General features: G+C 44.7%; 1 protein-coding gene across 3 annotated transcripts in view; it reads right to left on the minus strand.

Moving 5' to 3' along the window:
- The window catches only part of SEMA6A (semaphorin 6A), a 126,846-nt gene that overhangs the window by 41,629 nt on the left and 68,698 nt on the right, over window positions 1-16,519 (minus strand). For all 3 annotated transcript variants that reach the window (XM_036894594.2, XM_036894596.2, XM_036894595.2), the window contains exons 6-11: window positions 15,732-15,833; window positions 10,196-10,286; window positions 7,214-7,333; window positions 6,441-6,529; window positions 5,375-5,592; window positions 1,708-1,839 (exon numbers count right to left, since the gene is read on the minus strand). In XM_036894594.2, coding sequence (XP_036750489.2) covers window positions 1,708-1,839; window positions 5,375-5,592; window positions 6,441-6,529; window positions 7,214-7,333; window positions 10,196-10,286; window positions 15,732-15,833 — 752 coding nt within the window. The remainder of the gene's footprint in view (window positions 1-1,707; window positions 1,840-5,374; window positions 5,593-6,440; window positions 6,530-7,213; window positions 7,334-10,195; window positions 10,287-15,731; window positions 15,834-16,519) is intronic.

Raw genomic sequence — 16,519 nt, forward strand, 5'->3', positions numbered from 1 at the left:
AACATCAATAAAACACGCTTAGGTTTCCTCCAGGCTGCCGCCTCCTTCCCTAGAGGATTCTCAGCCAGGGCAGTTCCAGCTTGACTGGGGGCAGATTGGCAACCCCACAAACAAGCCCATCAACAGGGATGGGGCTGGAAATATGTGAGGGATATGAGGTCTGTGCAGGTCTCAGGGGCTGCTCTGCACAGCCTAAAACCCTCCTAGAAGCTCTTGAGGCATTTGCTCTACAGAAGGAGCTGCTTTGGCCACAACTGTAGAAACAGAGATCATCAGAAAGCCACCAGTCAGCATGTACACCAGCAAGACTCAGTGGAAACACCTCGCATTAACTGGAGGTCAGAGAACATTTGGGTTTTTTGTTTTTATATTGTTGGTTTTGTGTGATTTAGGCAGGTACAAAAAAGTCAGTTACACTGAAGATTCTTTCCTGAAGGGCCATTTCTTTATTACTGAACAATGTCAGTGAACAGTTATTTCTATAAGAAATTCTGTGGTTTCAAGGAGTCAATGGACATCTCAGCAATGTCAGATCGGGAAACACTGATGCCAACCCTGTCCAGACTCCTGGTCTGCCCCCTGGTGCAGGAGAGGAAACTAGACCCTGATAAACACAGCTGCACGCCCGTGCATGTCACGGCACTGACCCAGCCAGCCCCACAAAAGCACCTCGATGTCTACACGGGGCATGAGGCAAGCACGTGCCAGGATGGGGGCGAACACACTGCCACCGGCAGAAAGCCGCTTAAAGTATGTGTCACCTGGTGATGGCTGGGTGACACCATCTTTATACACCCAGGAGAGCGTATTACAGAAGAACTCCCTGCAACCTGATTCTGTGGGCTTAACTCTCCTTCCTGCTCATCTAGAAAGAGGCTAACAGTCCCAGCAATGACTTAGAGATGTCTGTCTGAGGTTGCTAAGCTGTGCTTTCTGTACCTAGTCTGCTCCTCTCAAATAACAGAGCGTGCAGAGGCCTGATAATTCAGGTGATGAAGATGGATGGACTTTAGGAGTTTCTCCCCTGGGTATAGTGGTTTGAATTACCTTAGTTCAATGAAATGAACTGGGCTGGGTATTTTGTGTGGGGGATTGGAGGATGGAGTTGGAAAGTGGGCTTCACTGAGTGGAGGAAGCTGGACATACATAGCAAGACAGGGACGTCGCTATATTCCTCAGGTGGTAAATGCTGCCATGGAGGCGTGCAGTGCCCACCACATGCAGGGCAGGCGTGGGGAGGGGACAGTGTCATCCTGTCCCAATCAGAGAGAATAAACAGCTAGGTTTTAAAGACACGGGGCTCTCTAAAAGGGCAGGGAAGCAAGGAGAAGCTGTGGAAATAATCTCTGTGAACTTGCACAGTATATCTTAGATCTCTCTGAGCCTCAGTTTCCTGAAGTATACACCACTGGGGCTGTCTGGACCACAAGATTCCTATCATCCTAGGATTACATTGGATAAAATCACAGACAGAGAGGTTAAGCACAAGACTAGAGTCATTGTTTAGAATATAACTATAGGTGACTCTGGGTTTTGGTTAAGGGGATGCAGACAAATGGCTATGAAGCCTTCCTGTTGTTCTGGCGTTTGTATCTGATGGTCAGCATGGAAGGCACGGGTGTGCAGTTCACAAGATGTTTGCTATCAGACATGCCAGATGCACTGTTTCAAGCAGTTCAAAATAGCCATATGAATATTGGCACATACCTGGGCCTGGGCACTCGTTCATCAGGAACTGGTGTCCAAGTGGAATCTGGAGACTTCTGCTCTTTGAATCTCCCAGTAAAGACGTTGGCAATGTCAAGCATGTCGTAGGCGCACACTGCGGACCCAGGGATGCTGTAACGTGGCATTTCACACAGAGCATTACTCGTGCAACAGTTGTACGTGCAGCTTGGAAAACACGCGCCAAACAAACTCTCCTATTACGGGCAGTTGAAATTCAGAGTTCAGATCTCAAAAACTGTAAATAAACCATCCTGGTATATATAGAGAGAATGTTTCTGTGAATCAAATTTATATCAGTGGCCTTAAAGAAAGGACCAGTTACAGCAAACTCAGAGAAAAAAACCTCTTCATGTCATTACTGCCTCTGTAACCACTTTTGTTTATAAAGAATGGTTGAGCTGTTGATTTAGACATTTCATGAATTCGCTGATGTTAATTATCAGTCACTAACCCAAAGATAAAATCTTTGGTAAACATTCTATATCTCTAATATTGGTGAACGTTGGAAGTAAAAGTGTCCCCACTGTCCACATACTGCTCCTTTCAATGTGGTCCCTCTCACCAAGGACCCCAGGGGTGAGAACATAAGTGTGGGGTACCCACATGTGTATTAGCAACTGTACACTTCAATTTTTACTTCCTGTTTATTTGCATAAGACTTAAACAGTTCAAGGTTCTAAAGCAACAGCAGTTTGCAAACAAGGTGCTCTATTAAGTGCTAACTAATAATAATGATGGTAATCTCTACCTATAATTACATCCTTGCCTTGCTCTCCTAGAAGGATTTTGGGGCTTTTTTTTTCATCAGTGGTGAGAAGGCATGAGTTACTCATTCATCTGGGTATAGTGTTTGAACCATATTTGTTTTTTAACTATGGTCATTCCTTGATTTTGATCAAATAAATTGCAGACACCAGCTGGCCGAGAGTTTTAATCAGTCAGGCTTAGAGGTAGTGGACCATTGCACTGCAGGAGCATTCAGGGCAAGACACGGGACTTCCGCAGCAGGAGAACGTCATCCAGGCCAGAGAGAACCATTTAGTCTTGATTTTGCAAATGTTGAAAGGGTATAGAAATCATTTCATAAATGATTAGAATTTTCTGCCCTTTTTAATTTCATAATGCAATTATTGAAGTATTACCAAGAAAGCAAGAATTAGGGAGAAGAATAGAAAGCTTATTTAAAACAAGGTGGCCGGATGAATTTTAAAGTATGCAGTACACACACGTATATACGCACATATGTGTATAATGGCTTCATGGGCCTTGATGTTCTGGCATTTGTATCCGTGGGGCCAGCATGGAAGGCTGCTTACTGCTCACAGAATTAAGTTTTGGAATCCCAGAACTACTTATTTAATTTGGTAAGACTCACTTTACATCTCCTCTTTCTAAAAGTAGTAAGTATACATACTTACTTTAAATATTACGAAAAATAGGATAAATACTGAAGTATTTCATGAGGCATCCTGTAATAACTAAAGACACCCTAGCGTTTTAAAATCTTCCCAAGGTCAGAATCCCTTGTGAAGTCCCTTCTTCTCTCTTCCCTACTTTAGTCCCTCCCTCCTTTCATCTTTCCCCCTTCTTTCTTCCCACGTCTGTCCATTCAGTTTATACTTTTGGAATCCTTTATCTCAAGCAGTAAATGCTCAATAAGTAACGTAGAGTCCTGTTTCCAGTCGACTCACAGTTCATTGTGAAGGCAAACAATAACAATGATAGTGACAATGGCAGCTTCGTGGAAATGTGGTAAGAGAAGAGGTATGCACGAGGTCCTGGGGGAGCTGAGTCCAGCGGAGCTCTGGAGCACCTCCAGGATCTCAGTGGGTACCCAGTGTTGGCTGGACTGGCAGGCCTGGCAGAGAGCAGGACATGAGCAAGCATGGGGCGTTGGAGAAGTAGACCTTAGCTCCAGTACGCCTGTGGCGGTGGTGGAGGGGTGGGCCTGACCATGCCAGGCAAGTTGGCCCCTAACCCCAGGGCAGAGAGGAGCACATGAAGGATCTGGTACAGCCTGACGTGACCACGTTTGCATGTGTGGAGGACAGAGTGGAGAGGGGTGAAACCCTCCAGAGGAAGGAAAGCCAGAGGGGCTGTAAGTTATAAATCAAAGTGGGTATGCGTGTTTTTGCCATTTTCTGATTTACTGAACAAATATGGTTTCTGAGACTGCATGAGCATGCACTAACTAATTAGATGTTTCCTAGGGGCCTTTCAAGAAAATACTTTACATGGGGAATCTATAATACGCAGGAATCTACTACTGCATTGTAATCACAAAATAACTCATCCCCTCAAAAACAAAAAACAAACTAGATATGTGCTTTGAAATTCCACTGTCCCCGGCACTCCTGTGTACCAAGACAGTATTCTTTTTCAATCATCCTGGATAGATGGTTCCAAAGTATGAAAAGTCAAAGCCTGAATTTTTATCTTTTCCTGTCTAAAAATCCCTACAGATGGTTAAAGCTTAAACCTCACTAAATACTTCTTGCTGTAATACGGGATCATATTTTCATGTATCTTCAGTGGGGAACTCTTGACTTTTGCCCTCTGTATAACTGAAGAACATCATTTCATCCTTCATCTGGCTCTGTTCCGGGCTGTACCCAATTCTTAAGCAGTCTTTGTCTCATCATGTATGTGCCTGTCATCCAGGCACTCATCAGGTTCTTAAAAACCTCTGTAAAAAGTGTAATCCCAAACAGTGTACTCCTACAGGAAGATAACGCACAGCATTCAAAGTTCTGCTTTCAGATTTCATGACCACACAGAGTTATTATTTTCACACAACACTGCCAGGACTCCAAGGTCTGGGAGAGCTGAGCACCAGGGAATCTAACGCCTGCCTGCCTTCTATTTTTTAATCCCCATATGTTTCCACTACTCCAAGAACCATTATTAGTATGCCACTAGATTGCTCAAAGTCTTAGCTTAAATAAGGACAACACTAGGAATGAACAGGCTGCCAGTCAGTATTTCTTGGTACGAGGCTGGATGACTTTCTAAGTCCTCACAGGATCCTCCAGGGTGAGACAGTGGGGCAGGGGTTGGGACCTGGCTTCCTCTGACGGGGTAATAACCAGGGTCCCTTCAGTGGGATGCAAGATGGACTTATCTGAATCCTAAACTTCACTCTGTAGCATTTTAATAAATTTACAATACTTTTTCTTTAAAACTTAGATCCAGTCAGAGAAATATGGAAAGTCAAACAGAATGTTAGATGACTGAAGGGGGAGAGGAGAAACATTCTTGAATTCCAAAGCCGCCTCTTTCATCCGCTGACTGCTTGGACCACGGATACAGCTGTGTTCAGTTTCAATGGTAAAAAGAGCAGAATAGTATTCAGTTTCTAGTATTACTGGATTTGTAAGTAACACATGGAAAGTGGTTACATGCCAGGCATACATATACAGAGAAGACATTGTTATAATTTATCTAATTACTTCCCCTAAAGTCCTAATCTAATAATGCTTATAGACGTCTGTTAATCTGTTGATGAAACCTGAGTGTTAAGTGCTTCTTAGCTGCAAACAGTGAACTGCCATTTTTCCAGCGGTTGAGAGTCTTGTGTATTAGAAGAGGACCCTTTGGGAAAAGAAAGCCAGGAATGACGAGGCCAATGCAATCAGGGCATGGTTACCTGTTGTAAGGCGTGGAAAAGGTTGCCAGGACAACATCACGGCCATTAACACGAATCACGTCTGTAACTGCCTGGAGTATGTTGAAATAAAAATGAGAGTCTCCAGGAACTGAGCAGTTGAGGCGAGCCTTCAGGAAAGATGTCCACTGTTTCTCCAGGACTCTTTGCGACCCTCCCATGTCATTCTTACAGACCTGAGCCACTCTGGGGAAAACTACCTGCAGAGGAAGCCACACAGGGAAAAAGGAAATGCACCCACTTTTCTAGGAGATCTTAGTAGAATTTGCCTTTTGTAGAAAATAGAAATAGAACAACAAGTGCTTAATTTACTCCTGTGTTTCTAAAATCAGAACCAGAAAAAAGGGGGAAAACTCATTGGAACAGCATGTTTTAAAAGATAAGACTGTGGCATTTAATACAGAGCCATAAATCCTTCAAGGGATCAGCTCGCAGCCAGATAAACTCATTTCCATACAGTCTGCTTAGCTTTTTATTTCCTCAAACAAAAGCATACTTTGTGTGCACCATCTCTGCCATCTTCACTAGCTGCCTCTGGGCCCTGCATGTCATACTCTGAATTCCTCTGACTGTGCAAGCCACCCTGGCGTCACATCTGTGCCCTCTGACTTGGTGATCTTGATTATTCTCTGGTAAGAATGACTGAAGGGGGCATCCCCTAAGTGTTCTACTGCTTTCTGCAACAAAGACTATCAAGACCCCCAGTTTGCTTAAAGATACTGGATATTTATTCTCTCTCTCTGTGGAGCAATTAAAGATAAAAAAACTGAGGTGTGTGCCTGGAAACCACATCTCAAGGTACTTGAAACTCACTATGAAAAACCAAACATCTGTTGGTGAAATTTTCAGTGGAAGTATTTAAGAGTTTCCCTGTAATCCATGACTGTTCTGAAAATTCATACAGGGCTTTGAGGGGGTACCACGTATCATTTCCACGAATCTTTGGCTAGATCTTCTCAAAATGATGGCCTTGGATTAGATTTAGAGTTCTTATTTCAAAGTCATTCATATAACATTGGTCCCAAAATGAGTCTTCCTCCCCTATTACCTTTCCCATGGTGTTGTACTCCACTGCTATTTCCCTGAAGAAGAAGTAGATATAGTCGCCATAATCCACTGCTTGGACAAAGTATGGTTCTGTGGACAAAGAGGCACTTTAATTGGGGGCATGTCACAGAATTAAAAGAGCTTCAATCAGTTGCAACCAAAGACATGTAATGAATCAAAAGTGTAGGGCCATTAGACATTCGGTTAGCACTGACCACTTGTAATGCCTACACACATGCAAGTCCTGGTGATTTCTGAAAGCATTCGTGCTTACTAATGCTTTCAGAAGTAGTTGCACTTAACAATATAAAAGTAAATGAGTTTTGCACATCTCTGTAATTTTTTTCCCACAATGGAATGCCATGTTACAGAGAGGATTTTGTACACCTCTCCTCATTAACCCTGCCTCATACAGGGTCACAAATAGCTTTTCTCCTGTCGCCCACTGCCTCCACTCCCCTGTTCCTTTCCGTGAAGGAAATGTGCAGTTCTTTTCATACGGGATTCTGAAATGAGAGCTTGAAGCAGGAAAGATGCATGTAATATATTCTATTGTAGTGACATTGGAAGTTTTGTTAAAACTCCAGAAATTCATGGGCAGTGAAAAGGGAGGTAAATAAATCAGTTGAGGCAAAAGATGCAATTTCTACCTTCCTGTCTGTCAGAAGCCATCACAAAAATGAAACTACAGTCTGGTTGATCCAGACTCTAAATCTCTCTCCAGGTATGTCTCTCCCCACCTCCCCTCCTTTCTTCTTTTAATTGTTTGCTCACCTTTCAACCATTTCGAATCATGCTTGACAGTCCGTAGGGTTGGGCTATCTCCCAGGCTCCGGTAAATGACTGCATCAATGGCAAGGAAGTCAGTCACTGTGGCTGAATACAGTTTTCCATCTTAAAAGAAGGAGAAAAGAGGTGAACAGAGTTAGAGGAAGACAGTGGGCATGAGGGAATAACAGAGACATCTCCCAGATTGCTTTCCTACATCAGGCGAAAGAGACAGGAGAACTGGGAAAAATCCAAGAGTCGCTGGGAAAATACTTGGCTCACATTCCTAACCGTTTTAAAATGGGATCGTGAGAAATGAAACATTTTTCATTTTTAAATTGCATGGCAATTTCTAAGCAGCAGCAGCTCAGGGAACAGGGTAAATGAAAAGTGTTGTTTGCTTCAGTTGATTAGATGGACCTTGGCTGAAATCTCAAGGCCAAGGTCCCATGGACACTGCTACTGCCCCCCGCACACCGTGGTAAACCAGATTAGGTGAGAGCCCTGGGAAGGAGAGGAGCTGATTCTATCACCAGAATTTGAAGCATGAACAGCAGTAACAGAGTTCCTACTTAGCCTGAGCAGGTAGAGGGGAGCTGAAGACAGAGGATTCATAAGCAAAAAAGAGCTGACTACATTGCTACTTATTTCCGAGTGTCACTCCTTCTGTTTACCTCAGTCACGAGAGCCACCAACCCTGTAGATCCAGCTTAAATGAGAGATTTTCTTCAGTATTTCAAAGTCATAAACTAAAAACATTCTGATATACAAGATGCCAAAGCAAAGGAAAATGGGGAAGGGGGACCCTGTGCTCAGGCTGGCCTTCAAGTATTGTGCTTTGGGGGACATAGGTGTAAGGTTACATCCAAGGGAAAGAGAATCAAGATTGAAGACTAATTCCTGAAACTTCTGACTCTCTTCCTGGATTAGGAAACATTCTGCACAGACGTTGTAGCAAAATCTATGTGTATGAGGCAGAAACAATTATATTCAAAATAAAAATTACCTCACTGGTTCATTTTTAGTGGTTGCATATCTTCATTAATTTTACGTCGAAGCAGCTTATATACAATATAGTACTGCTGAGCTCTTCCATTGGTGGGAAAAGCATAGTATTTGTTTGTTTTAAAGCTTATCCCAAATTGTGGATATCTACTTTTGGCCTTAAAATAACTGAAATTTGCCCAGATTCAAGTTAGAACTATCTTGATAAATGCATTATTAACAGCCATATATCAATTAGTGTTGGCTGTGTTGGTTAGATTTGAACTGCAGACAGCAAACCTTTTTACTGCTACACACATTTACAAAAATCTCAACTTTTCTTACAGAATCAGAGCTTCACATCACATTGGGTCACGGGGGACAGTGGGAGGGCAGTGACTGTGTGTGTATTCCTCCCAGCCATTCTCCAGTACACTTTCTGTTTTACATTCAACTTTGGGTAAATCACCAGAACTTTTAATTGTAAGACAGTTTTTATGTGTAATATGCCACTCTTGGTAATATGACAACCATTCAGTTGCAGGAAGGGTCTTACTATTAATAAGCTTTTTGAGATTTCAAACATTCCAATGAAAAACTTCAAATACACCTGTTGAGGGAGTAGAAAGGGCAGTCATAGTATTGTGTCGTGTGGCTTGCTCTACAGAACTCCAGGAAGGTTGGTGGCCTTAGCTAATCCTCTGCCTAGAAAAGTCCTCTTGTTAGTTGACAGTTAAATTCTCCCCTGTAGCCCACATCCTCCATGGGACCGACGAATGAAGGTCCTGGTGTCAGGTGCGATGGTGGAAGTTATGCACTTGAGAATAAACTCCAGCACGCTTTCCACAGGCCTTCCTCCTGTCCAGGCTGACTAATAGGTCTACAAGACTGTGTTTCTTACAATGCTGCTTCCTGCTAACACGGTGCTCTAACTGAAGGGGAGAACCTTTCCTTCCTAACTTGGCTCAAGCTGTGTCAACAACTCTGTGACTGCAGATTCAGGCCCATAGACGCATGAGACTGAGGATGAGGTTCAAGGAGCTAATCTTGTTTCATAACCAAAGTTCTAAAGTTCCTCATCTAGCTAGGATGTGCCAGTTTTTAGCTGTTGTGATGGAAATTATAGCTAACTGGTTTATTACATGCTATAACAATCACTATTACACCAACACTTCTCCCTACATCCACCTCCACACAGCTGGCAATGAATTCCTAAATAAATTCCTAATTAAAACACATACACACTCACACACACAAATACAAATCTGAAAATGATGGCTTGTTTGCTTCTGCTTTGTACCTTTTGCAATGGAAGGGGTGGAGATGGGGGCTATGGGGGTCAGCCTAGGCTAAATTAGCATTACCCCCTCTGCCATTGTGATCTTCCCGTCAGAGACGGGCATGCAACCCCATCAGGTCTGCAATGTTTGAGAAGACCTCTCCTGGGAACTTGGGCATATGTGGCCTCCCTGTTCTGAGGGAGCTTCCAGAAGCTTCCTTTTGTCTCTTCCCTTCTTCCTATATATGGACAAGATGACATATAATTCCCACTGGGGCTGGCAGACGTCATATGACCCTGAGCACAGTCAGTGTTCCTCAGAGAAAGAAATGAAAGAGAGCTGAGGAATGACAAGGACCTATGTCCTGGATGATGCTGAGTTTGTTGAGGCAGACCAACCCCAGAATCTACGCTACTTCAAACAGTCAGTCCACACTGGTGGTTCAAGGTGCTATCGTCTACTATTTGAGCCAGACATGCTCTAACAGGTATGTCCCATGTTCCATGGAAAGCTGATCTCTTTCTCTGAAGGCACACAAGCATGGGTAAGCATAGCAAAGACATCTTTTAAGAAACCAAAGCACAAGTTCTATACTAATTTCACATGGAAAGGGCGTTCGTAATTGCAGTATTCACCAGAGAATTGAGTACCACTGTGCCTCTGTGCCTCCTCCAGAGCTGAACGTGGGAAAGCAAATGCAATGAGAAGAAATCAGGTCTTTTACCTGCAAACAGGGCGATGTTGGCATGTTTGGCATCGTAAGGGCATCTGGCCATCCCACTAAACTCATCCCCCAAGGGCTCCAAAGTATCCATCTAAATGAAATAATCAGACTTAATTAGGAATGACAACAACCAACAGTAGTAGTAGCAACTAGTATTTCTAAAGCACTTAACGTGCTAAGTAATCCACATACATGGTGCACATCCTCAAATACCCCTGAGGTCAGTCTACTGGTTTCCAATTTGGAAACCGAGGTTTACAGAGATGAAGTCACTTGACTGACCTTCTGTAGCTAGGAGAGTCTGCAGTTCAGGCATGCCTGCTGGACTCTTTACCATTGCAGTAATGATTCCCATATCCTCCTGTAATCACCTAGAAATAAGTGTCTTCTCTTTGGGAAAGGAATTTCTGAGGCAATCACTGTGAAAACTTACGGCCTTCCTCTCCTACTCCTCCTGGATTAGCTCTTAAGTCATGAACTCTAGAGACTGACATCAGTTTCTGGTTTTGCTTTGCCTAAGGAGTTCTGCCGTTGTGGGTTAAATCCCAGTAGAAGATGCTGGAATTCTTCCTCCAGTTAGCCGGCAGAATAGTATGGCATCAGCAAGATGCAAAAACATGGGTGCAGGCAGAGTTCATGTGGCCTTTTGCACTGACTTCAGAAACGTGTTCCAGCCTCAGATTGTGTAGATAAGGAGAGGCCCAGAAGATGGGCTCACACAGGCCAAAGCAGTGGAGATAGGGGATGCCATTTGACTCTCATTTCCTCGTGTCCATCCCGGGCCTTGTCCTGCCTGCTAGGGGTTGTAACTGGTTTGCTGGTGAGTTTTATTTGGTCATTTTGTGAAAAAAGAACACACAAAAAAACTGAGCCCTGAAACAGGGAGATGACACATGAAACCTGGATTTCTTGCTTTTTTTTGAAAGTCAATTTAATGGGAAAGTCTGGGAAAGGCGGTTGGGCCTTTCTTGCCCAAGTGTCAGCAACCAGCTATAGCTGAGTAATGGCCACCCCTGGTATTTTCTTCAAACAAGTATGTGGTCTCCGGTACCAAGGCCCCTTTACCCTCACAAGATATGTACATCCTGCTTGCTTTACTCCTACAAGTCACCTGCCTGACCCTGCAGGCATTTGCGGGTGTGGCAAAGACACACCACCTGTTCACCAAATTCCATTTCCCTCTTCCACATAACACTACATTTCCCATCCTCCCTTGCAACCAGGTGTGGTCACATGACTGAGCTCTAGCCAATAGAATGGGAGTGTAGGGCAGTGTGCCGCCTAAGTCTTGCCCTAAACAACCGCCCAGTGTCTCCCACACTTTCCATATTCCCCCCCTAGATACAGAGTTATCCAGGGGAGAATCTAAAGCCCTAGAGATAGCCGAGATAGGAGCAGGATGAAGGCCTTCTGAATAATCTTGTGGAACAGAACCTCTCGCACTGACCCGTACATCATGTTGTTTGACTGAGATGTGAGCTGGAAATAACCCTCTTTTGGTAAAGCCACTGCCAGTTAAGAGGCTGGCCTACCTTTACCAGTAATACAGGGGCTCCTGCCTTCTACCATGTGGTCTTCTTTAAACCAGTGGGATCTTCCTAGCATTTAACTCTCAGTACCATGGAGTCACTAAAATGATCTCTTCCACATCATTAATGTTCTACACCCCTCTGGGGTAGTCTTCTTTATAGTTTGAGGGTATTTTATTTTTCATTTGGCAGTTGCATGGTTTGACTATAGACAGAAAAACTAGCAGAAAATAGTGCCAAGGAAGGATCCACAGAGAAGCATTTAGCACTAAATCAAGGTGCATGGAGTAACTGCCCAGGAGACAGGAGTGAGGTTCTTACTCAGCAGCCATTAGTGCAGCCAGTCAACTGTGCCTTTTCTCTATTTCCCCCCAGCCTGTTTCAGGGGTATGTCAGGATTTTCTAACAGTAACCACTCTGAGATAGCCCCTACTGAAGCCATCCTATTCGTCTAAACTGTAGTTGAGAATCACATGAAGCAGTTGTGTTAAAAAAAATATATTGCTAGGAGGAACATGGACCAGTCAGGCATCCTTTAAAGCACGTATATTCTTCCCTCACCCCACAGCACATTTTTATGAAAGCCTTTTTATGATATTTTATCCCAACAAGTGCTTCCTGTGACTCTGACAGACTCTGTGGTCTGTGGGTCTGGCAAGCATTCAGAGGCGGTGCTTCGCAGGCAGCGATGCAACAGGAATGCCTTTATCCCTAGCAGTGCCTGTGGTAGTCTTGGCAGTGGGGAAACAATGTTCAGAGGGGATTTTTTTTTTCTAATGTACCTACTTCTAAAAAAAGTGGCCATAGCTATACCTAGTCAAAGGCAAGAGGCAGTGAAGAATTAATGTATTGGTTTGTGAGTTCGGAAATGTCCAGAGACAGACAATGCCATGGTGAAATCCTTTTTCTGCAAAGAACTAATCCTTGTATTAGTCATCAAATCTCAGACTTAGCAGCAGCCCCTGGGAAATTAAATCACCATAGGGAACAGCTAATTATACTAAGAACCAGCCTGACTTGCAGAAATTCAAGAGGTTTAGAGAACAGGAAGGAAAAGACGTGGACTGTAGTTTTAGATTTGTACTAGATGGCCTTCAGGATTCTTCCTGATTGTCTGATTTGGGCTATAATCTTTTTTAATATATTCATCTCATTTGTTATAAAAACTATAAATTATGGCATGGTGCAGAGGCAGAGACCAAGAATGTGTCAGCCCCCTGCCTCAGTTAGTCTCATGAAACTGATGCTTCTGTACTGTAAGTTGGGTTTTTCAGGGGAAGACTGGTCATTGTTTTTGTTTTGCATATTGGGTCCTTGATCTGTTGATATAAAGCACTTAAGGAGAGGCTGTTCGTTCTCCCTGCAGCCAAATACATTACGTCTCATACCATCAGCAAAGCCCCAGTGTGCCCCAAGTCTAAAAGAACCCTTTTCTGTGCAGCACTGAGAGCTCTCACTACCATTGGCAGTACTGGGCATGCAGACGGGGCTGGGCAGGAAGAACATCCTGTCTTTGGTTTCTGAGGAGGCTCACGCTCCTGGGTCACGTCTCAGCAGGTGCGGCTAGAACAAGTGAGAGGTAAGGGGGGCCAGTCTAGGTGAAGCATCCTGGGGACCAGAACACGTGTGGGAAGAACGAGCGAGGCCACTCCCAGCCTGTGGAGTTCAGTGCCAAGGAAACCTGTCATTTGTCATAAAAGATAGCTTTCCAGCTAGGGGATCCATTGGGATTTGTTAGAATCGTGTGTCTTAATGAGCCCTAAACAATGACAAACAGGGATGGAATATTAAGTGGTAGATTTGAAGTAGAAACTTCAGCCCTGTGATGCTACTGGAGACAGTGACTGTTTGCACTGGCAGCCTGTATTGTAAGCTGCATGAATCCTGTCATTATTTAAGATTTGATATTTTACAATAGTACTTATAGTACTTTGTACATTAACTTAGAGTTTAAAAAATGCATTAAAATATCTTGATTACTGAGCGTGCGGTGCCCCCTCCTGAGGTGCGTACCTTATCTTCCTTGCCCTTTATCCTGGCTCTGCTGGTGCCCATTTCCTGACAAGGATGGAAGGTTGATGTGATGGTAAAACCAGACCCTCCCTGTGATGTGCGTGCTGAGGGTCTTTCAGAGCTGTTAGCCCTTGGCTGGTGAGCCCTCTGGCTCTGATTCCAGGCCACCAATGCTCTCCTCATTCCTCACGTCCCAAGGTCTCACTTCATGCAGGCGAAACTCAACTGTGTTTCCCCCCGTCTCCCCCTAAATCAAGGCTTACCCACCCATGTTCTGTTTGCCTGTCTCCATTCATGCCCCGTAGACCTTGCCGCCCACAGTGCTGGGCACGCTCCTCCGCAGAGCCGGCCCCATCTTCTCAATGACGCACTCCACCGTGCAGCTCGTGCCCTGCTCCCTGCCTCAGTGGTCGGCCCACCCATCCACACCGACGCACCCGCAGCTCCTCCCCTGCTCCCTGGGTCAGTGGTCGGCCCACCCACTCCCCTGACGCACCCTCAGCTCCTCCCCTGCTCCCTGCCTCAGTGGTCGGCCCACAGCCCCCCAATCCCCCTGAGGGACCCGCAGCTCCTGCCCTGCTCCCTGGGTCAGCCCACCCACCACTCCCTGCAGTCATTCTTGACTCCTCCCTCCTTATCCTGGGCTTCCAGTCGGTCATTAAATCCTACTGGTTTCTGCCCCTGAACTATTTCCTGAATCTGTTCTCGGCCTTCATCCCTGTGGCCACCTACCTCTCCAGCTTCTTGTTGGTTAGTCCGCCACTTCAGAACCAAGTGAAGTTTCTCAAGCTCAAGGGAATATCTCTTAACCCATTCGTGTGTCTATGCTGTGTGCCCTTCCTACCTGGAATGCCCTTCTCCCTTCATCTGGCTAACCTGTACTTCCTTAAGACAAAAGTCAGGCAGTGTCTCATTCACGACCCACGGAAATTAACTGAGCACCTGTTTGGAGGCACTGGTCAGATTCTGGACAATCTCAATTGTGGTCCCTGTTCTCACAGAGCCCAAGGGGTTTCTTCTAGGCTGCGGGTGTTTGTGTTCCGGGTCTGAGAACAGCAGGGGAGAACGTCTGAAGAGGAGGGGTCATCTACCTCCTTCTGGAAGCTTTCTCTGATCCTCATCTCAGGCTAAAGTAAGTACTTTTCTGCTGTGCTTCCATAATGCTCTGCATTCAGTCACCATAGCAACAACCTTATGGAATTGTAGTTTTCTTCTCCCTGTCTGGCTTCTCTAAGGATAGAGGCCTCCTGTTTATCTTTACAACTTCAATGCCTGGCCATAGGAGAAAATATGTGTGTGATAAATGAAGGGCTGTGGTAGAAAGAAGGGACAGGTACAGTCAACAGATGTGGAGCCAAGACCTGAGATCATTGCCACTTCTGCTTCTCTAGCTGGCAGCCCTTACTTCTTCAGCAATGCCTCTGTCAGATGCATCAGAACTAAGCAGGTGTACTAACGCTCTAAGAGTTCACTTTTTCCCTTGTATAAAGGCCCAGGTAAGTAAGGCCATAGTCATGTAAGCCGAGTGCTAAATGGGATTAAATTCCTGTGTTCTTGAAAATCTCACCTAGAGGAAAGTCTACAGTTTCCAATGACATGATTTTGAGAGACCTTTAAAGATAGGAATCACAACATAAGTATACTTTTGCACTTGGAGAGGAGATAGTGGGGTGGGAGGGAGAAGGACAAAGGGGGAGAGAGGAAATCCACATGGCATATGTGGTAAGTATGTTGGTGTTCTGAACAATGAAGAATAGGGTGTTACAGAAACTCACTTTGCTGGGCAGGCTTTTTAAAGATGTGTCAGTCAGTCCTGAACAAACAGGAGGCTCAGAGCCTGTTTGGGATCACTCATGGAGAGTAAGACATTAGGGCCAACAAGTGAGAGCAACCCAGGTGGTGCTGAATTACCCGCTCTTGGGTTCCTGCAGGTACAGTCACAGTGAACTGTGACCTCCAGGCCATGTGGTTCCAACAGACAAAACAGCATTTACCTTATAGTTTCTGCAGGAAGGGTTGAAGGCATTAGTTCCACAGACAAACAAAGTATCATCGTTTTTCTTTAGGAGAACTTTAATAAAGTTGTGACATTCATCCTGAAAAACAGTTCAAACTTTTTTGTATCGAGTTAATTCAAGACAGAAACCTATTCTCCACCATGTCGCGTGAGCTGCTGACAGTAAGGTTAAAATGAAAGCAGTTGAGGAGTGCCCCTGTTAAAAATTCGAGCTCCTGCTGATGTTTACCAAAGGGGATGTCTACAACCACAACTGGTTTTCAACAGTAAATAAAAACAGGGCATGGAGGGAAAGAGTGTGTGTTTATGCCACCAAAGGCAGGCAAGCCTGGAAGTGCTGACCCCCCGTCGTAGTCATTTTAATGCCAGATGCTCCAGGGTCCCTTGATGTACAAAGCTCCTGGCTAAAGTGTGTTTTTAAGTTGTTCTGTGACCGAAGGCACAGACCACTGTATGTCTGCAGCAGGGTCTTCTGAGCTCTGCCACACACTCCCTGAGGGTCTTGGGCTGTGCGGTGGGCTACCGGAGAGTGCACTTAGCAGAGCTGAGGAGCCGGCTTTGTGTCCATAATCCCTAGCGCCCCTAAATAGTCCATGATGCAGCCCTCCCAGCTGTCATGATGTTTCATCACATTAAAAGCAAACTATTTTTGCAAATTAAAGCCTTCAATAAATTGATGGAGAAAGCAATTACTGGGGGAAAAGGGACTAGCGTGATCCATTCCACATCACGGTTGACAGCTGGAGATAATAGTCAAAAACTTAA

The sequence above is a fragment of the Manis pentadactyla genome, chromosome 13 (genome assembly GCF_030020395.1).
Source record: "Manis pentadactyla isolate mManPen7 chromosome 13, mManPen7.hap1, whole genome shotgun sequence".
NCBI lineage: Eukaryota > Metazoa > Chordata > Mammalia > Pholidota > Manidae > Manis > Manis pentadactyla.